At 42.7% G+C, this 23,445-nt stretch overlaps 1 protein-coding gene across 1 annotated transcript in view; it reads left to right on the top strand.

Annotated features, from left to right (window-relative positions):
- Positions 1–23,445, top strand: part of LOC140204656 (uncharacterized) — a 73,483-nt gene that overhangs the window by 45,189 nt on the left and 4,849 nt on the right. Inside the window, 1 exon segment of the mRNA XM_072271352.1 lies at positions 19,336–19,535. Within this exon segment, the coding sequence (XP_072127453.1) occupies positions 19,336–19,535 (200 nt within the window).

The following is a 23,445-nucleotide window of genomic DNA, read 5'->3' as shown; positions in this document are numbered from 1 at the left end:
CTGATTCCAAAGGCAAGTTCAGAAGTGACTGTTGGTGTCAAACTCTGTAATTATTGCTGCTGCTAACCACACCCAGTTCTGCACCCTGGTCACTGGGACTGGAAGGAGTTTCTTCTGCTGATGTTCACATTTAATGGGACTGGAGATTAATATTCTGGATCTCTGACAAATAAATCAGTTTTATTTTAAACTCTGTCTCAGGTACTCAGTGAACCTATAGCACACCCAGTGTACATTAGAGAGTCAACTCCACCCAGTTGGTCCATGACAGTCTTTATGTTCAATGACAGTCCTTTTAAATTCTTCTTGTTCACCTCTCACTCTCTCTGTGGTGATGGGTTCCAAACAGTCACCACTCTGTGAGTGAAAAGTTTTCCCTTTATATCCTGCGTGACTTTCTGCAGACTGAAGAAGACGAGCCTATTGCAGTTACATCTGTCTCTGGGCCGAGGAAGAATACAATTGTTAATTAACCACCTTATTCCCTGCCCATTTCAACATTGTGGGTCACTTTCACTGCTTCCATAGGGCAGTGTCCCACACAACAGGGTTGTTGGAATAGAGAGTATGCTCTAAAGTCTGAAAACAGAATGTGGAATGTTAAGTTGGATGTTTAATGGAGCAGGGTCAGACACCAGAGGCGGGTCAGCACAGGGCAGAGTTTCAGTTTCTAGACAGTGAGAGGTGTAAGAGGATATGATGAGGAGCAGGAGAACAGGGGGTAACGACAAATGACAGTTGCAACAGTTGGAAGCTGATTGACAGATTTAAAAAAATGGTTTGAATTTGACTGTTGACACCCAGAATGCCTGTTGCCATTGAGTATATTGCCTGTGGAAGCTTGTTGTGTTAAACTGGCAACTGAGCTCCTATAAAAATATTGACCAGATAGATGCTGTTTGGCAGCGACGAGGTAATGCTTGTACTCACTTTCAAAGGCACTGTTTTTACCCAGAAATCTGAGGTTAAGAATATACTATCACAGTGAATTAAGTACTTAGGTCCTGATAATCCAAAGTTGTGCCCGAAGGCATATATGCATTCAGTGGATTTAAAGGCTATGTAAGGATTTAGGATTCACATGGAAAATATAATATATCTCCAACTTAAAGTAGATAAACTATTTTCTACCAATTAAAATGGAACATTAAGGTCAGGTTTGATGACGACAACAGACCAGCTGATGCCCATATCTCGGTAGCTAATGGGACTGTGGCCCAAAAGAAGGAGCTGGGTCCAGCTTCTAGTGAATTAAAATGTCAATTAGAGTGGCACAGGAAAAACAAATTCAGTGTCTTGCTTGGTTACTCCGCAGATCACCTTTGTAAGGTGACTTTGTGAGTTCCCCACTGTCAATCACGTCAGGGTGACAATGATCACAAAGTCTCTAGGAGCAGCTGGGTAAGCACCAGGTAGATGCCGTGGTTGGGCAGTGGGACGTGCCCAGAACTGTTAAGCTCTAGGAATAGACAGATGCACACTGAGCCAAATCACAGATCAGTGCTGGGCAAGATTGTGCCATCATGTTACAGACAGGTAGAACAACACCCTGAACTGAAAATTTCATTGAAACATGGCAGGTTTAATAACGTTAGTCAGATGTGAGTTACTAGAACATTGAACAGTACAGGTCCTTCAGCCCACGAGGTTGTACTGATGTGGAATCATCTCCAAGATCAACCTAAATGTTCCCTCCTGCATAGCCCTCTATTTTTCTATCCTGGTAAAGCCCCTCTGTATTCTTGCTTCCACATCCTTCCTATACAAGGGGTGATTGATAAGTTCGTGGCCTAGGGTAGAAGGAGTCAGTTTTAGAAAACCTAGCATATTTATTTTTCAACATGGTCCCCTCCTACATGTACACACTTCTGCATTATCACTCAAAGTGTTGAACTGCACGTGCATGTAACAAAAGCGTCTTGGACCTCCAGGTGGTCCACAGCAGGGGTGATTCATAAGTTCGTGGCCTTAGGTAGAAGGGTTATACAGCTCTTGTTACATGCACGTGCAGTTCAACTCTTTGAGTGAAAATGCAGACAGTTTGAAGTTAATAACTCATCTCCTTCTACCTTAGGCCATGAACTTATCGATTACTCCTGCTGTGGATCACTTTCTGGAGGCCCAAGATACCGACTTCTACAAAGAAAGGATCCGTATGCTCCATGACCGCTGGACTAAGTGTATAAATGTAGGAAAAATAAATGTGATAGGTTTTCTAAAATTGACTCCTTCTACCTTAGACCATGAAGTTATCCATCACCCCTCATAGAACTGAACATAATGTATAACCAGGATCTTATAGAACTACAGCGTTATGTCACTGCTCTTGAACTCAATACCTGAGTAAAGAAAGCCAACATCCCATACACCATCTTAGCCACCCTATCAACTTGCATGGAAACCTTGAGGGATCTATGGATGTAGACTCTAATATCTCTGTTTCTTCACATTGCTAGAAATCCTGTCATTAACTCTGTATTCTGCCTTCAAATTCATATTTCCAAAGTAAATTTGGAATGGAGAAGTGTATGTGTTTGCACCTCCTGATCACCTGGGGCGCAACAGGGGGGAGTAATTTTACTGTGGCAGAAACCTATGTAAATATTACATTGTGGTTTACAAATTCCTCTGGCCTCTTACTTCTTCTCGTCTGCCTATCACCTCTCCCTGGTGCCCCTCCTTCTTTCCTCTCCCCAATGGTCCACTCTCCTCTCCTATCACATTCCTTCCTCGCCAGCCCTTCTCCCACCCACCTGACTTCATTTATCACTTACTCACCATCTTCCTTCTGCTCTCCCTCTATCTATTTACTCTGACTTCTCCCTTCCTTATCAGACCTGAAGAAGGATCTTGGGTGGAAATGTTGACTGTTGCCACAGATGCTGAGTTCCTCCAGCATTTTGCGTGGCCCTTCAGAATTTGGTGACTATGATAATGATCAAATGCACATGAGTATGGATGACAGAAATGGTGCACGATCCTGGGGCGTATCCTGCTGATAAGTAATGGTGGTATTGCCATTTGTGTGGCACATGCATGTCGCTGACACTGTGACTAATAAATACGTCTCTGTTCATGGGCATTTTACGGTAAAGTGGCAACCTGGGTGACCATTCCAGGTCTTTCCTGCCAGTCTGTAGGGCGATTTGGAAGGGCAGGTGGATGGATCTGTCAGATATTGCCGAGCTCCAGATATCTAAATCCAAGTACTGCTTGGGGAAAAAAAGCAGCTTTAGTTCTTGAGAAAATCACCTGTGTTTACCTCCTTTTACTCAGGACATTTCCACCCATGAGAACATGTTTTGTACCATTCTCTCTGGGTACATTTCTCCTGGGTAACAAATGACCTGTACCTTTTACATCACAACAGCACTACAAGTTGTTCCTCCAACTTGGGTTGAACCTCGCTGTAACAGAGTGATGTCAGACAACACCGTCAAGACTAAAATTATCACACCTGAAATGCTGTCTTTCACTCACTGATGTCTTTTGTAAGTCTTTGAGACAAGTTAGAAATGACAAAGAATTTGTGACCACAAGATATAGGAGGAGAATTAGGGAATTAGGCCATTGGGCCCATGGAATCTGCTTTGCCATTTCATCTTGGCTGATCCATATCCCTCTCAGACTTAATCTCCTTCCTTCTCTCCATATCCCTTCATGCTTTGGCTAATCAAGAGTCTATCAACCTCTGCCTTAAATATACACAATGACTTGGCCTGTGGCAATGAATTCCACAGATTCACTGCTGTCTGGCTAAAGAAATTCCTCCTTATCTCTGTTATAAGTGAATGTTTCTCTATTCTGAGGCAATATCTTCTGGTCATAGATTCCCCCAACATAGGAAATGTCCTCTCAACATCCCCTCTATCGAGGCCCTTTAACATTCCAAAGCTTTCAATGAGATCCTGCCCCCACCCCTATTCTTTTGAGTTCTAGTAAGTACAGGCCCAGAGACATCAAATGCTCCTCCTATGATAAGCCTTTCAATCTTGGAATCACTTTTGTGAATTTCCTTTGAACCCTCTCCAATGTCAGCACATCCTTTTTTAGATAAGGGGCCCAGAACTGCTCACAATACTCCAAGTGGGGCCTCACCAGTACCTTATAAAGTCTCAACATTACATCCTTGCTTTTTATATTCTAGTCCTGTGGAAATGAATGCTAACATTGCATTTGCCTTCTTCGCTATGGACTCAACCTACAAATTAACCTTTTCAAGATCCTGCATATTATCCCCTGAATGTGTACAACAGCTTCTGGTCGTCAACAATCTAAGATATTTGACTAAAAACATAACTAAAAATACCTTTTCTGAGGTAAATTATTGATGCAAACAGGGAAAGGGCAAGTGATGGCGAGGTGAGTTCAGGGGATAAGCTGAGATGATGTGTTGCAGAATCATTACAGATGTAGTCCCAACGCCCATGGGCAAGTTTGTATCACTCTGGGTGCTGAAAGGAGAAGTTGGGTCTGGATAGAAACCATTAGGTACTCATTCAACTGGCCCAGGAGTGAGGTTGGATCACTCTGGGCTCCGAGTTTGAGAGCAGCTTTGGCATGGAGCGAGTCTAGGTCCGGGGGCCTTTTATAGCAGTGGTGCCTGGGTCCTAGTGTGAGGTACAACACACTGTTTAGACAATTTAAATGCTGTCCCAGATCAGAGACGAGAGTCGATTTCGCTCGTTCTCCGCAATCTTCATTCCTCTCTCCAGGGCACTGGAGCCTCTTGCTGTTTCGCTGTTTGGTCAATTTAAACATTGGCCTAGATAGACTGAAAAGACAGCTGATATCGCTGTTCTCTGTGGTGGTCATCTCCATGGTGCTGATGCTATGAAGATTGCCCAGCTGCTGTGCTCCTTGCCAGCTAATACAATGAACTGATAAGCAAGGCTTTGGGCCTGCTCCATGCTGCTCTGTGGTTCAGATCTGAGGGCTCAAGTTTAGTTTGGAATGCTGTTGTTCATTTCAATTGTTTGCATTTTTTTTCTTCCTCTTGCTCATTGAGAGTTTTTTTTTTAGTTTCATTCTTCAATTAGCTTCTTTCAGGTGTCTTGCTTTGTGGCTACCAGTGAGCAAACAAATCTCAAGTTTGTGTAATTTATACATTCTTTGAAAATAAATGAACCTTTGATCTTTCCTTTGCATTTCAGATTTTTGAATTTTCACTGCATTTAGAATACAGTCTAGGCTTTTAATCCTTCTACCAAAGTGCATGACCATACACTTCTCAACACTATATTCCACCTGTCACTTCTTTGCTCATTCTCCTGATCTGTCCAAAATTCTTCTGTAGCCTCTCTGCTTCCTCCAAACAAACTCCTCCTCCTTTGTTTGTATCATCCACAAACCTGATCACAAAAAAATCAATTCCGTCATCCAAATCAGTGACATATGACATAAAAATATGGCTTTGACTTGTAAGTCACGGTGGTGTCATCCTTCCATTAGAACATTTCTTCCTCTTTGGGATATATTTATCAGGTGCCTTCAATTTGCTCCTAGAAACTGCAACCATTGCTGTGTTCCCTTCCAATCAACATTGATCAGCTCCTCATTCACGCCCCTGTAATTCCGTTTACTCCACCATATTACTGATATATCTGACTTTAGCTTCTCTTTCTCAAATAGAAGGATGAATTCTATCATGTTATGAGATCACTGGAGCATCAGGGTTCCTTTGTTTTAAGCTCTCTAATCAATTCTGATTCATTGCACAACATCCAATCCAGAATAGCTGATCCCCTTGTGGGTTGAACCATAAGCTGCTCTAAAAAGCCATCTAGGCATTCTGCAAATTCCCCTCTTGGGATCCAGCACCAGCCTGATTTTCCCAATCTTTCTGCATATTGATGTCCACCATGACTATTGTAACATTGCCCTTTTGGCATGCATTTTCTATCTCCCATTGTAGACCATATCTTTACCACTTTTTGGGGGTCTGTATATAACACCCATCAGGGTCTTTTTCCCCACAATGATTCAACATGTTTGATTCCATGTCACCTCTGCCTACTTGCCTGTGCCTTGTATATTAAAATCACAGCTATAATCTTCTTTTATCCATGAATCATTGAAGCCCACAATGTCATACATGCCAATCTGTAACTGTGCTACAATTTACCTACCTTAATCTGTGTGCTGCATGCATTCAAATATAATATCTTCAGTCCTGTATTCACCCTTTTAGATTTTGTTCACCTTTTACATTGCAGCTCATCCTGTTGACTGCAATTTTGCCCTAATATCAGCCTCTCCTTGCTAGGAGTCTCACTGCACATTGCCTCTGTTTGTAACTTAACTACCTCAACCTTTGCACTGTCACTCCAATTCCCATCCCCCTGCCAAATTAGTTTAAACACACCTGAACAACTCTAGCAAATTTTCCCGCAGGTGTAATCCGTCCATTCTGTGCAGGTCATACCTTCCCCAGAAGAGATCCCAATGATCCATAAATCTGAACTCCTGCCCTCTTCACCAGTTCCTCATGCACACATTCATCTGCCAAGTCATCCTATTCTTACCCTCACTGGCGCGTAGCATAGGCAGCAATCCAGAGATTACTACTGTGGAGGTCCTGTTTCTCAGTTTTCTACCTAGCTGCCTAAAATCACTCTTCAGGGCCTCCTCACATTTGCTACCAATGTCATCGGGGCCAACATATACCAAGGCTTCTGGGTGTGGCTTCCACTGGTAGGTTGTCCCCCTCAATAGTAACCAAAGTGGTATATTTATTATTGAGGGGATAGCCACAGGGGTAATCTGCACTGGCTGCCCATTTCCCTTCCTTCTCCTGACAGTTACCTGCCTTCTGCAGCTACCTCCCTGTAGCTCCTATCTATCGACTCAGAACAACTCTCAACAAAATCTTTATTATGTGACTCATAAGACTGATTGTTCTATAATTTTCACAGTCAATAGTTCCAGGAATTTTTGGCAGTGTAATGGTCACAAATCGCTCCAAAAATCACGCATGCGCTCAGTAGACGACAGGCTCTGGAAGATTGGTAGTAAGTAGGAGCGGGTCTCAGGGTGGGCATTTCATCTGCACCGCGACTGGAGGACAATTGTTATGAGGTCTGGACACACCATATCCTCGCATCCCGGGACATTCCCGGTCCTTACCCCATCTCTCTGCCCCACGATCTGTACCCCAGCCCCCGGGAGTTCTCTGCTCATGAGAAAGGGATGAGGCGTCATTGCCTTAGCGCATGTGCATCGCTGGGACCATGATGGATAGGCGAGTCTCGTTCAGAATCAGGTCAAAGTTCAAAGTAACATTTATTATCAGAAGACATACATGTCATCGCATACAACCCTGAGATTTATTTTTCTGTGAGCGTACTTGACAAGTCTATAGAACAGTAACTAAACAGGATCTGTAAACATCAGGAATTGTAAACTGTAAACAAACTGTGCAAATACAAATAAAAATAAATAGCAATAAATAACGAGCATGGTGAGTCCTTAATTCAGGGTAGTTATCCCATTTTGTTCGAGAGCCTGATGGTTGAAGGGCAGTAACTGTTCTTGAACCTGGTGGTGGGAGTCCTGATGCACCTGTACCTTCTATCTGAAGGCAGCGGCGAGAAAAGAGCATTGCCTGGGTAGTGAGGATCTTTGATGATGGATGCTGCTTTCCTGTTGCAACATTTCATGTAGATGTGCTCAGCTCAATGGTTAGGAGGTCTTTACCCGTGATATACTGGGCCGAATTCACCACCTTTTGTAGGATTTTCTGCTCAAAGGCATTGGTGCTTCCCTACCAGGCCATAATGCAGCCAGTCAGCACACTCTCCACCACACATCTATAGTTTGCCGAGGTTTTTGATGACACGCCAAATCTCCACAGATTCCTGGGAAAGTAGAGACGCTGTTGTGCTTTCTTTGCAATTACATTTATATGGATGGGTCCAAGACAAGTCCTCTTGGACACCCTGGAATTTAAAGTTACTGAACCTCTTCACCTCTGATGATAACTGGCTCATGGACCTCTGATCCCTCGCCTGAAATCCACAATCAGTTCCTTGGTCTTATTGACATTGCTGCTGTTATTACACCTCTCAATATTCCTTCTCAGTCCTGTATGCTGATTCATCACCACCTTTGATACAGCCCACAACAATAGTGTTATCAGCAAACTTGTAGATAGTATTGGAGCTGTACTTAGCCAGTCATAGGTGTAAAGTGAGTAGAGCAGGGGGCTAAGTACACATCCCTGTGGTGCTCCTGTGCTGATGGAGATTGTGAAGGGGATGTTTTTGCCAGTACAATAGGAAGTCCAGGATCCATTGCACAAAGGGTTATTGAGGCCCAGGTCTTGGAGTTTACTGAGTAGTTCAGAGGGGATGATGGTATTAAATGCTGAGCTGTAATCAATAAAGAGCATCCTGATGTTTGCATCTTTGCTGTCCAGATGTTCCAATGAGCCAATGAGATAGCATCTGCTGTAGACTTGTTGCTTTTGTAGGTGAATTGGAGCAGACTGAATTTGAATTGACTTTATTTCTTACATCCTTTACATACATGAGGAGTCAAAATCTTTACGTTACGTCTCTGTCTGAATGTGCAATGTGCAATCATAATAATTTATAATAATATATAATAAATAGAACAGTCAATGTAACATAGAAATACACTCAAACCACTGTGATTTAATCGGTCTGATGGCCTGGTGCAAGAGGCCTGGAGCCTGTTGTTCCTGGCTTTTACGCTGTGGTACCTTTTCCCGGATGGTAGCAGCTGGAATAGTTTGTGGTTGGGGTGACTCAGGTCCCTAGTGATCCTTTGGGCCCTTTTTATGTTCCTGTCTCTGTAAATGTCCTGAATATTGGGAAGTTCACATCTACTGATGCGCTGGGCTATATGCACCACTTTGCAGAATCCTGTAATTAAGGGAGGTACGGTTCCCATAGCTGGCAGTGCTGCAGCCAGTGCCCCTGTAGAAAGTACTTAGGGTTTGGGGGCCCATACCGAACTTCCTCAACCATTTGAGGTGAAAGAGGCGCTGTTGTGCATTTTCCACCACACAGCTGGTGTACAGACCATGTGAGGTCCTCGGTGATGTTAATGCCGAGGAACTTAAAGCTGTTTACCCTCTCAACCCCAGATCCATTGATGTCAATAGGGGTTAGCCCATCTCCATTCCTCCAGCTCCTTCATTTTTGCGACATTGAGGGAGAGGTTATTTTCTTGACACCACTGTGTCAGAGATGACTTCTTCCATGTAGGCCACCTCGTTATTGTTTGAGGTAAGGCCCATCAATATAGTGTCAAAGTTAATTAGCAGATTAGAACCGTGGGTGGCAACACAGTCATGGGTATAAGGGAGTAAAGGACGGGACTTAGTACACAGCCCTAAGGGGCTCCTGTGTTGATAGTCAGAGGTGCCATTTCTTTGCTCACTCTCCTAAACTGACCAAGTCTCTCTGCAACCTTTCCATTTCTTCAACACTTCCTGCTCCTCCACCTATCTTGGTGTCATCCACAAACTTAGCCACAAAACCATTTAATCCATAATCTAAATCATCAATATACATTGTAAAAATAAGTGGTCCCAACACCGACCCCTGCGGAACACCACTAGTAACCAGCAACCAATCAGAATAGGATTCCTTTATTCCCACCCTTTGCTTTCTGCCTATCAGCCAATGCTCCACCCATTCCAATATCTTTCCTGTAATTCCATGGGCTCTCATCTTATTAAGCAGCCTCTTACGCGGCACCTTATCGAAGGCCTTTTGAAAATCCAGATACACAACATCTATAGCCTCTCCCTTGTCAATCTTATTTGAGATTACCTCAAAAAATTCCAATAGGTTGGTGAGGCAGTATCTCCCCTTCATGAAACCATGCTGGCTTCGGCCTATCTTGTCATGCACCTTGAGGTATTTCATAACCTCATCCTTGAGGATCGACTCCAATAACTTTCCAACTACCGATGTTAGACTAATAGGTATGTAATTTTCTTTTTGCTGCCTCCCTCCTTTTGTAAACACCGGAACTACATTTGCAACCTTCCTGTCCTCCGGAACCATGCCAAAGTCTATTGATTCCTGTAAGATCATTTCTAATGCCTCCACAATCTCCAAAGCCACCTCCTTCAGAACCCATGGGTGCACCTCATCCAGTCCGGGAGATTTATCTATTCTTAGTCCATTTAGCTTCCCAAGCACTTTCTCTCTAGTAATCTTGACTGTACCTAATTAGCTCTGGCTAGCAGGTATGTTGCTAATGTCTTCCATTGTGAAGACTGATGCAAAATATTCATGAGGCTATAAGGCTAGAACTTGCGGGTGTGAATTGGGATGATGTTTTTACAGATAAATGTACTATAGACACGTGGTCGATGTTTAGAGATCTCTTGCAGGATGTTAGGGATAAATTTGTCCCGGTGAGGAAGATAAAGAATGGTAGGGTGAAGGAACCATGGGTGACAAGTGAGGTGGAAAATCCAGTCAGGTGGAAGAAGGCAGCATACATGAGATTTAGGAAGCAAGGATCAGATGGGTCTATTGAGGAATATAGGGAAGCAAGAAAGGAGCTTAAGAAGGGACTGAGAAGAGCAAGAAGGGGGCATGAGAAGGCCTTGGCGAGTAGGGTAAAGGAAAACCCCAAGGCATTCTTCAATTGTGTGAAGAAAAAAAGGTTGACAGGAGTGAAGGTAGGACTGATTAGAGATAAAGGTGGGAAGATGTGCCTGGAGGCTGTGGAAGTGAGCGAGTTCCTCAATGAATACTTCTCTTCAGTATTCACCAATGAGAGGGAACTTGATGATGGTGAGGACAATATGAGTGAGGTTGATGTTCTGGAGCATGTTGATATTAAGGGAGAGGAGGTGTTGGAGTTGTTAAAATACATTAGGACAGAGAAGTCTCCGGGGCCTGATGGAATATTCCCCAGGCTGCTCCATGAGGTGAGGGAAGAGATTGCTGAGCCTCTGGCTAGGATCTTTTTGTCCTTATTGTCCACGGGAATGGTACCGGAGGATTGGAGGAAGGCGAATGTTGTCCCCTTGTTCAAAAAAGGTAGTAGGGATAGTCCAGGTAATTATAGACCAGTGAGCCTTATGTCTGTGGTGGGAAAGCTGTTGGAAAAAATTCTTAGAGATAGGATCTATAGGCATTTCGAGAATCATGGTCTGATCAGGGACAGTCAGCATGGCTTTGTGAAGGGCAGATCGTGTCTAACAAGCCTGATAGAGTTCTTTGAGGAGGTGACCAGGCATATAGATGAGGGTAGTGCAGTGGATGTGATCTATATGGATTTTAGTAAGGCATTTGACAAGGTTCCACATGGTAGGCTTATTCAGAAAGTCAGAAGGCATGGGATCCAGGGAAGTTTGGCCAGGTGGATTCAGAATTAGCTTGCCTGCAGAAGGCAAAGGGTCGTGGTGGAGGGAGTACATTCAGATTGGAGGATTGTGACTAGTGGTGTCCCTCAAGGATCTGTTCTGGGACCTCTACTTTTCGTGATTTTTATTAATGACCTGGATGTGGGGGTAGAAGGGTGGGTTGGCGAGTTTGCAGACGACACAAAAGTTGGTGGTGTTGTAGATAGTGTAGAGGATTGTCAAAGATTGCAGAGAGACATTGATAGGATGCAGAAGTGGGCTGAGAAGTGCAGATGGAGTTCAACCCAGAGAAGTGTGAGGTATGTTACATACCCGGCAACAATGAATATCAATCGAGACAAGTTATATAAAAACAACCAAACATTTACTAAACACGGATAAATGATGAAAAAAAAACAAACAAAAACTTTAACCGGAAGTTAACTGTTATGCAGCCGTTCAACAAATTTTCACTCGGCACTGGTTCTTAAAGCGATAAAGTCAGATATAGTTCTTAAAATGGTAAATTCGAAAGTCCAACAGATTTATACGTTCAATTGGGAGAGATTTCTCTGGAGAAGGATTTCTTCATAGACGCGACTTTCCTGTTGGTTCTGTCCAAAGGATTCACGATGCAGTAAATGAACAGTTTAAAACAACTGACCTTAAATTCTTTTAGAGAGAGCAAACCTTTGCATGATCTCTTTGCTCTTTTGGGAAGGGTTATCTCCGATGCAGGTCGCTACTCCTTCAACGAAGACTCAATAAGGTCGGTCCTTTATTAAACTGCTGAACGATGCCGACTCCTCTCACCTTCGAGTCCTGCTTTATACAACCTTTCTTTAAATCTTAAAACATAATCTAGCAAATTTGTGTGTACTTCTTTATTAATCCGCTGTTCCTTCAACAAGGCCAAAGGTCCTCGAACCCTGTGTCCAAACACAATTTCAGAAGGACTAAAACCTAATGATTCCTGTACTGCCTCCTTTACTGCAAAAAGTAGTAAATGTATACCTTCATCCCAGTCCTTTTCATTTTCCACACAATATGTCCTAATCATAGTTTTTAGTGTAGAATGAAATCTCTCCAAGGGTCCTTGTGATTCTGGATGATAGGCTGAGGAAATAAGCTGTTTTGCTCCCAGTTTATAAACTATCTGCTGAAACAACCCAGACATGAAATTACTTCCTTGATCTGATTGTATTTCCTTAGGCAAACCAAAATAAGTAAAGAATTTTATAAGAGCCTTTGTCACAGTTTTTGCTGTTATATTCCCAAGAGGTACTGCCTCTGGAAACCTAGATGCTGTACACATAATAGTTAATAAATATTGATGTCCAGTTTTAGTTTTTGGCAAAAGACCTACACAGTCTACAATGATTTTTGAGAACGGCTCACCAAATACTGGAATTGGTTGCAGTGGGGTCACTGGAGTAACCTGATTAGGTTTACCCACAATTTGACACGTATGACACGTTCTACAAAATGTCACCACATCGTGTCTTAAACCCGGCCAATAAAAATGTTTAGAAACTTTGTTCATAGTTTTCCTTACACCTAAATGACCACCCAAAGGAATACTATGAGCCATAGTTAAAATCTCATTTCGATAAATTTTAGGAACTACTACCTGATGATTATCTTCCCATTCCTCACTAGCAGGAATTGTAGGCGATCTCCACCTTCTCATTAATACCCCCTTTTCAAAATAATATCCTACTGGCACTTTTTCAATTTCACTATCTGGAAGAGCTTGTTCTTTTAATTTAACTATCTCAGGATCTCTACCCTGCTCTGCTATCAGCTCCTTCCGTGATAAAGACAAATCTTCCTGGTCAGACTTACCACCAAAATCTTGATCAAATAATGTAGGTAAGAAAGTTTCTGATACATTCTCAAAATTCGAATCTTGATTTGAACTGTCATGGGTAACAACCTCATCCTTTACATCAGTCTTTTTAGCCATAGCTCTTGTTACAACACAGGAAGAATCTGTGTTAGAATCCCTCTGTGGTTCCTCAGAATTTGAATTTATTGTCAAATGCACTTCAGGAAAAACTCGTCCACCTGCTAAATCATTCCCTAACAAAAGACAAACATCATTCACAGGTAAAGTGGATTGTAATCCTACTTTAACAACCCCTGTAACTAATCCTGACCTTAAATTTATTCTATGTAAATGTACTGGCATAAGGGCACTCCCAACTCCTCATATAATTTACCTCACCAATGTCAGACTCATCACTAAACTTTAGCACACTGTCTAATATTAGTGATTGAGAAGCTCCAGTATCTCTAAGTATTCTTATTGGTACTGAATTGGATCCTTCTTTCAAGGATGCAAATCCTTCTGTTATAAATTTTCATATCCCTTCTTAACTTGGTCAGTCTCTGACACATCTTCATTAATATTTTCTGAATCCTGTGGCTTTACAGGTTTTTCAATATGCTGCACACAAGCATCTGGGACTACTTCTTTCTCTTTCTTTCTCAAATGGAAGCGTTTAGCTACTACATGTCCAGGTTTCTTACAATAATTACAAATAATACCAAAATGTCTTTCTTTCACGTCTCCCTTTATCCTTACTTTTCTTACTACAGATTTAATTTCTGGTTTACCTTGATTCTCTGTGCCATTTTTCCTTTTAAAAATTTTACCTGGAGAAAAATTATTCTTGTGAATTAAAACATACTCATCAGCTAGTTTAGCAATCTCCTGCAATGTAGCAGTGTCCCGTTCATTTAAGTGTGTTTTCACTTCAACAGGAATGCTTCTTTTAAATTCCTCCTGCAAAATCAACTCTTTAAATTTATTATACTCCCCATTCACATTTTTAGAGGAAACCCATCTCTCAAAACGCACAGATTTCTCATAGGCAAATTCCACATAAGTTTTTTCCACCGATTTCTTCAAACTTCTGAATCTTTCTCTATACACTTCCGGAACCATCTCATATGCCTTTAATATATGCTGCTTAACAATATCATAATCCAGTGCTTGCTCAGCATCTAAAGCTGTATAAACTTGTTGTGCCTTGTCTTTAATTACACTTTGTAACATCACTGGCCATTGGTCTTTCGGCCACTTTAAACTCAGAGCAATAATTTCGAAATGCTGAAAATAACCTCATGACTAGCAATAAACTGTTTTGTAGAACCAGAAGACTGATTCCCAGACTTTAATTTCTGCATCTCTAGCTCAAATTTCCTCTGGTTTTCAGCTTTTCTTTCTTTAAATTCCCTTATTTTATTAGCCTCTCTTTCTTCCATTTCTGCTTTAAATCTTTCAAACTTTAACTGTTCAAGATGTGACTGCATTTCCAGATTACTCATTGGAAACTTATCTAACACCTCCTCATCAAACAATTTCAAATTAATATAATACTCAGCAATTTTTCATTGTATAAAAGCCTTAGTGGAATTTTTTGTAATTCCTTTAATATCCAACTTCCTAGCAATCTCCAATACCTCAAGTTTTCTCGCATTCTCTAAAGACCCCGAGTTAGGCGTGTCCAAAAGCCCGTCAATATCCATTGTCGCCAAATACAACGCACACACCAATCAAACTAAAAAAAATTGGATATTTCCGTTTTCCAAATCAAAATGGCAATTACCAGCACTTAAACTCAAAATCAGAACATCCCGGACGAGCCTCCACAGATTATGTTACGTAACCGGCAACAATGAACATCAATTGAGACAGGTTATATAAAAACAACCAAACACTTATTGAACACGGATAAACGATTAAAAAAAACGAAAACTTTAACCGGAAGTTAACCGTTATGCAGCTGTTCAACTAATCGTCACTCGGCACTGGTCCTTAAAGCGTTAAATGCAAAAACAGTTCTTAAAGCGATAAAGTCAGATATAGTTCTTAAAACGGTAAATTCGAAAGTCCAGCAGACTTTCCTGCTGGTTCTGTTCAAAGGATTCACGATGCAGTAAATGAACAGTTTAAAACAACTGACCTTAAATTCTTTTAGAGAGAGCATGATCTCTCTACTCTTTTGGCAAGGGTTATCTCTGATGCAGGTCACTACTCCTTCAACGAAGACTCAATAAGGTTGGTCCTTTGTTAAACTGCAGAACGATGCCGACTCCTCTCAATCCTTCAGTCCTGTACTTCGATAAAATCTTCACTCTCCCTTCTACTGCTGGAGTAGGGTAAATCAGCACATCTAGCCAAAAATTTCCAGTTCAATAATATTGTATCTTGCAATAGAACGCAACACTCCGTTTTAAAAATGAAACTGCGTCACAAAAAGAAACACGCAACAGAAACGGAGACACAGCACGTTCTACCTGGAAATCTACAAACTAAAAACTGACTGCGTCATCTGGGGTCTACCCTTATATACCCATGGTGCACATCATCACGTGACCTCACATCGGTGGGAAAATTACATCAGGTGACCTCCAAAAGACCATTGCATTATTCTCACAAAAAACCCCACAGATCTCCTTGAGGCATGTAACAGGTGGTACACTTTGGAAGGACAAACTCCAAGGCAGAGTACAAAGTAAATGGCAGGATACTTGGTAGTGTGGAGGAGCAGAGGGATCTGGAGGTACATGTCCACAGATCCCTGAAAGTTGCCTCACAGGTGGATGGGGTAGTTAAGAAAACTTATGGGGTGTTAGCTTTCATAAGTCGAGGGATAGAGTTTAAGAGTTGCAATGTGATGATGCAGCTCTATAAAACTCTGGTTAGGCCACACTTGGAGTACTGTGTCCCGTTCTGGTCGCCTCACTATAGGGAGGATGTGGAAGCATTGGAAAGAGTACAGAGGAGAATTACCAGGATGCTGCCTGGTTTGGAGAGTATGCATTATGATCAGAGATTAAGGGAGCTAGGGCTTTACTCTTTGGAGAGAAGGAGGATGAGAGGAGACGTGATAGCGGTGTACAGGATAATAAGAGAAATAGATAGAGTGGATAGCCAGCACCTCTTCCCCAGGGCACCACTGCTCAATACAAGAGGACATGGCTTTAAGTAAGAGGTGGGAAGTTCAAGGGGGATATTAGAGGAAGGTTTTTTACTCAGAGAGTGGTTGGTGTGTGGAATGCACTGCCTGAGTCAGTGGTGGAGGCAGATACACTGCACATGGACCATATCCCTCCATACACCTCCCATCCATGTATCTGTCCAATTTAGTCTTAAATGTTAAAAAAGAACCCGCATTTACCACCTCGTCTGGCAGCTCATTCCATACTCCCACCACTCTCTGTGTGAAGAAGCCCCCCCTAATGTTCCCTTTAAACTTTTCCCCCCTCACCCTTAACCCATGTCCTCTGGTTTTTTTTCTCCCCTTGCCTCAGTGGAAACTTGCCACTAGTGAAGCTTAAGAGACTACTAGACAGGTATATGGAGGAATTTAAGGTGGGAACTTATATGGGATGCAGGGTTTGAGGGTCAGCACAACATTGTGGGCCGAAAGACCTGTACTGTGCTGTACTATTCTATGTTCTATGTTCTATGTTTTCCAATCTACTTGGGCCAGTTCCTCTCTCATACCACTGTAATTTCCTTTGTTCTACTGAAATATCGATACACCTGATACCAGCTTCTCCTTTTCAAATTTGAAACTGAACTCAATCATATTATGATCACTACCTCCAAGGGGTTTCATCACCTCCAGCTCCCTAATCGCCTCAGGTTCATTACACAGCACCCAATCAAGGGGGTCTTTGTTCTTTTTCAAAATTAATGGAATAACTGCTTGACGCATTGTGGAGGTAGGGAGTGGGATAAAAAAGATTCTTCAAAAACAGATGATAGTAATGGGGAAAGTTGAGTGGAAAACTTTTTTAAAAGTTCAGAAGGATATCCATCTGGGCCTGGGGATTTTCCACTCTGCATACTCCTAATTGCTGAGTCTATCTCCAGAGTCGTGATTGCCTTCTCCAGATCAGCAGCTACATGCAGATCTATATATGGGATGTTTATAGCTTTTTAAAGATATCATCTAGATCTGATGGGATGGTGGGTGAATCTGAGGAGTACAGTGATTGGTAAATGTTAATTTCTACATTATCTGTTTGTTTTATGCCTTGTGCATCCCGTATCTCAGGTATACCGTGACCGGCCATTTTTTGACGCAGTTGATGGGCTAGCAGCCTTCCTGCTTTTTCTCCATGTCTATAAAACTCACATTGCAACTTGGAGATAAGATATTCAGCTTCTTGAGTTGTTAACAGATTGTATTTGGTCTGAAGTAGTAAACGCTGTTTGAGCAAAGCCGATGAGGATGCTTGGCTATGCGAGAGGTCTAATTCCAGTATCTGATTTGTCAATTGTTTAATATGTTGTCTTTATTTTTCTCCGATGTGCACAGAATGAGATTATTTGGCCTCTTAAATATGCCTTTAGCGCCTCCCACACAATTGATGGATACACCCCTGGTGTTTGATTAATTCTCAGAAAAGATTCTATTTTGGAATAAATATACTTCACAAAACATTCAACCGAAAGGAGAGTAGGATCTAGCCTCCAAGGACGGTAACTTGGTTGTGTAGTAGGGATATGTAATATTAAAGTCTGCGGACTATGATTGGATATAACTATGGCTTCAAAATCACACTCTGTTACAGAAGAGAGGAGGCTGGTGTCCATAAAAAAATAATCTATATGCAAATAGGAACCATGTACTGAGGAGAAAAAAGAGTAACTCCGAGAGGTAGGGTTATGAAACTGCCATACATCAGCCACTCGGTATGTTTTAAGGAAATGTCTGATAGACTGTGCTGACCTAGAGATAGGGACATTCCTCGCTGCAATGCGGTCCAAAATTGGAGAGAGGACACAATTAAAATCGCCTCCGAGGTTGAGCTTATGTGTGACAATGTTTGGCAACTTGGAGAAGAAATCACTAAAAAACATATGGTCATCCCAATTCGGTGCATAAGCATTGGCAAGTATAACAGGCAGCCCATATAGTCGCCCAGTTACAATTAAAAACCGTCCAGTTGGATCAGATTCAACACTCGTTGCCACAAACTGCGTATTTTTACTAATTATTATAGCTCCTCCTCTGGCCTTTGAATTAAAATTAGAATGAAATAGTTGACCAACCCATCCCTTTCTTAGTCAACAAAGATCAGAGATACGCAAATGGGTCTCCTGTAGGAATGCTATATTAGTTTTAAGGTGTTTCAGATGAGTAAATACCTTTTTACGTTTTACAGGGTGATTAAGAGATTTAACATTCCAACTCACTAATTGGACAGAGCAACCGTTTGTCCAAGATGAAATATTATTAACCATATGGAACTGAAGGAGGTAGAATATCACATAGGTATCTCCCAATATACATATTATACAATATACATATTATCTCCCAATATACATATTATACAATCTCCCAATATACAATATACATAACAACGATAGGCTAAGTATGAAACAAAAAGAAATAGTCTGGCAATTTCCCTACCCTCATCACCTATACAAACATGGTGAACCCAAAACCCTTTATTACCATATCCACACATTAAGTGTTTACTTGGGTGCCTTCTGAGCTAAATCAGGTTGAGCTCCTGCCCAACCCACCCTAAATTAAGAAACAAGAGAAAAAAGAATAGTACTAGAAATTCCCCCAGCTTATAAATATCAACATAGTTTGGAATTTTAACATAGTATATATAGACTTACAGCTGGTATTACGAATTTGCTAATTACCGAGGGATGAATCCAATTTGGTTTAAGCATATTGAAGGAATCAAAATTAATCCTAATCTTGTAAAGATTCCTTCCGCAAAAAAAAGTTTTAACTTCTCAACGACAGTGACCACAGAGAAAACATCTTTTCATGACAAAAGACTAGGATAATCATAATACTTTTTCTGGGCATTGCAGGGAATATCGATTCTGTAATTGTTTATGAACAGCCCATCGGAGTCCCACATATGAAAAATGCATTACTGGTCCGTAATCATGTTCTGTGTTTTGCTGCCATGACGATATGCTCTGTTACATAGGCCATGGCTTTCTCTGGATCCAGAAATTCTTTCTCCGTCCCGTTGTGTGTAATGTGGAGTCGAGCAGGGAACAGTATACCATATCGGATACCCAGCTGGTCACGCAGCAGTTTCCTGACATCCGTGAACACAGCTCGAGCTTTGGCGACTCTTGTGGTGTAGTCTGGAAAAATAGCGATGGGTTTCCTATTGTAGTTAAGCGGAGCCTGGTTTCGGGCTCAACGTAAAACATCGACACAGTCCTGGTAATATTGTAGTTTAACTACAATTGCACGCAGTTTACTGCTGTTTTTTTTTGATGTGAGACTCTGATGCGAGCGGTCAATAAGAATGTCTTTGTCCAGCTTAAGCACCTCTGACAGTAATTTAGAAATGGACTCCACGGAACTTGACTCAGGCCCCTCAGCAACCCCTAAATTACGGATATTGCACCTCTGCATTCTTCCCTCCATATCTTCACATTTATCATTTAAGTCCTTCAGCTCTGACTTCAGGGCGTTTATGATGGTTTGAAGCAATACCATTTCATCTGACCACAATGATATACCATCTTCCATGTCCTTAACATTAGCCCTTACTTGGTCAATCTCAACTTGGATCTGTGCCGCATTGTTTGCTAACACGGTTCTTACTACCTGCAAACACGAAGAAATCTGCAGATGCTGGAATTTCAAGCAACACACATAAAAGTTGCTGGTGAACGCAGCAGTCCAGGCAGCTTCTCTAGGAAGAGGTACAGTCGACGTTTCGGGCCGAGACCCTTCGTCAGGACTAGCTGAAAGAAGAGCTAGTAAGAGATTTGAAAGTGGGAGGGGGAGGGGGGACCCGAAATGATAGGAGAAGACAGGAGGGGGAGGGATGGAGCGAAGAGCTGGACAGTCAATGTTCATGCCATCAGGTTGGAGGCTACCCAGATGGAATATAAGGTGTTGTTCCTCCAACCTGAGTGTGGCTTCATCTTTACAGTAGAGGAGGCCGTGGATAGACATATCAGAATGAGAATGGGACGTGGAATTAAAATCTGTGGCCACTGGAAGATCCTGCTTTCTCTGGCGGACAGAGCGTAGGTGTTCAGCGAAATGATCTCCCAGTCTGCGTCGGGTCTTGCCAATATATAGAAGGCCACATCGGGAGCACCGGACGCAGTATATCACCCCAGCCGACTCATAGGTGAAGTGTCGCCTCACCTGGAAGGACTGTCTGGGGCCCTGAATGGTAGCGAGGGAGGAAGTGTAAGGGCATGTGTAGTACTTGTTAGGCTTACAAGGATAAGTGCCAGGAGGGAGATCAGTGGGGAGGGATGGGGAGGACGAATGGACAAGGGAGTCGCATAGGGAACGATCCCTGCGGAAAGCGGGGGGGGGGTGGAGGGAAAGATGTGCTTAGTGGTGGGATCCCGTTGGAGGTGGCGGAAGTTACGGAGAATTATATCTTGGACCCGGAGGCTGGTGGGGTGGCAGGTGAGGACCAGGGGAATTCTATTCCTAGTGGGGTGGCAGGAGGATGGAGTGAGAGCAGATGTGCGTGAAATGGGGGAGATGCGTTTGAGAGCAGAGTTGATGGTGGAGGAAGGGAAGCCCCTTTCTTTAAAAAAGGAGGACATCTCCTTCGTCCTGGAATGAAAAGCCTCATCCTGAGAGCAGATGTGGCGGAGACGGAGGAATTGCAAGAAGGGGATGGAATTTTTGCAAGAGACAGGGTGAGAAGAGGAATAGTCCAGATCTCTGGAGTCAGCTTATCTACTGATGTCCACTATAAGCCTACTGACTCTCACAGCTATCTGGAGTATTCCTCTTCTCACCCTGTCTCTTGCAAAAATGCCATCCTCTGTCCGCCAGAGAAAGCAGGATCTTCCAGTGGCCACACATTTTAATTCCACGTCCCATTCCCATTCTGACATGTCTATCCACGGCCTCCTCTACTGTAAAGATGAAGCCACACTCAGGTTGGAGGAACAACACCTTATACTCCGTCTGGGTAGCCTCCAACCTGATGGCATGAACATTGACTTCTCAAACTTCCGCTAATGCCCCACGTCCCCCTTGTACCCCATCCGTTATTTATTTATATACACACATTCTTTTTCTCTCTCTCCTTTTTCTCCTTCTGCCCCTTTCACTATACCCCTTGCCCATCCTTTGGGTTTTCCCCCCTCCCCCTTTTCTTTCTCCCTGGGCCTCCTGTCCCATGATCCTCTCATATCCCTTCTGCCAATGAACTGTCCAGCTCTTGGCTCCATCCCTCCCCCTCCTGTCTTCTCCTATCATTTCGGATCTCCCCCTCCCCCTTTCAAATCTCTTACTAGTTCTTCTTTCAGTTCGTCCTGACGAAGAGTCTCGGCCCGAAACGTCGACTGTACCTCTTCCTAGAGATGCTGCCTGGCCTGCTGCATTCACCAGCAACTTTGATGTGTCTTACTACCTGCAACTCGTTTTTCAGGTAGTTGAAATCTTCAGAGAGGGTGTTTTTCAGCTCGTTTTTCATGTAGTTGAAATCTTCGGTGAGGACATTTTTCAGCTGAGCTCTTATCGCCGCAGAGATGTCTGTTTTTAGCTCTGAGAGGAGCTGAATCTTTAGGTCTTCTATGTCCATTTCGCCTGAATTTGTGCAGGGTGGAGTACTTGCGCGGTCACGGTCAGCACTTCAACTCTGCGCTGGGGAGTCGGTCATCTTGGTGTTAGTGGGCCCAGTGTATTTATATTTTCGAAGCTTATATGCCATTACCACACGTCAGAGAACATAGTAACTCTCTCTGTATGTACTTAGACGACTTATTTACTTATTTTGATATGATTTGAAAGAAAGCGCTATACTAAATATAAAATAAAGGTTAGGCAGGAGCCCAGCCACACACGCATTACTCCATTGCTTGCTTACGTGGTCCCCCCTCTGTACTCGCCGGAATTTAGAACGATTGTGGGGGGGGGGGGATCTCATTCAAACCTTTCCAATGTTGAAAGGCCTGGACAGAGTAAATGTGGAAAGGATGGTGCCTATGGTGGGAGAGTTGAGGAGAAGAGGGCACAGCCTCAGGATAGAGGGGTGTCCATTCAAAACAGATATGCTGAAATTTCTTTAGCCAGAGGGTGGGGAATTCGTGGAATTTGTTGCCACCTGCAGCTGTGGTGGCCAGGGCACTGGGTGTATTTAAGGTAGAGATTGATAGGTTCTTGATGGACATGGCATCAAGGGTTATGGGGAGAAGGCCATGAAATGGAATTGAGAAAAAAAAGCATCAGCCATGATTGAATGGCGGAGCAGACTTGATGGGCCAAATGGCCAAATTCTGCTCCTATGTCTTATGGTCTTGTGGTCTAATGGATAGGAATATGCAAGCATTTGGAAACCCATGGCCTAATTAGGAGAGCCAGCATGGCTTTGTATGTGACAGGTTGCGCCTTACCACTTCATTGAGTTTTTTGACAAGGTGACGAGAGAGATTGATGAGGGTAGGACAATGGATGTTGTCTACATGGATTTTAGTAAGGTGTTTGACAAAGTCCCTCATGGGAGGCTAATCCAGAGGATTAGGATGCATGGGTCAGTGGCAAATTGGCTGTTTGGATTCAGACTGGCTTGTGCATAGAAGACAGAGGGTAATGATTGAAGGGATTTATTCAAGCTGGAGGTCTATAATTAGTCGTGTTCTGCAGGGATCTGAACTGGGACCTCTGCTGTTTGTGATGTATAGAAATGACCTGGATGAAAATATAGATGGGTGGGTTAGTAAATTTGTGGATGATACCAAGATTTGTGCAGTTGTGGATAGTGCAGAATACTGACAAAGGAATGGCAAGGACCTTAACAGTGTTGCTGAGCAGAGAGAACTTGGGATCTAAGTTGAAAGGGTGGTTAAGAAGGCTTATTGAATGCTTGCTTTTATTAGTCGAGGCAATGAGTTCAAAAATCAGGAGATTATGTTGCAACTTGATAAAACTCTGGTATAGGCCACATTTGAAGTATTGCATACAGTTCTAGTTGCCTCACTATAGGAAGGATCTTGAGTCTTTGGAGAGAGTGCAGAACAGGTTTACCAAGATGCTGCCTGGTTTAGAGGGCATGTGTTATTATGAGAGACTGGATAAACTTGGGTTGTTTTCTCTGGAGCGTTGGAGGCTGAGGTGAGATCTGAT

This window comes from Mobula birostris, chromosome 11 (assembly GCF_030028105.1).
Source record: "Mobula birostris isolate sMobBir1 chromosome 11, sMobBir1.hap1, whole genome shotgun sequence".
In the NCBI taxonomy this organism is placed as follows: domain Eukaryota; kingdom Metazoa; phylum Chordata; class Chondrichthyes; order Myliobatiformes; family Myliobatidae; genus Mobula; species Mobula birostris.
Note: the sequence above shows the minus strand (reverse complement) of the source record. Positions and strands in the feature narration are given on the sequence as shown.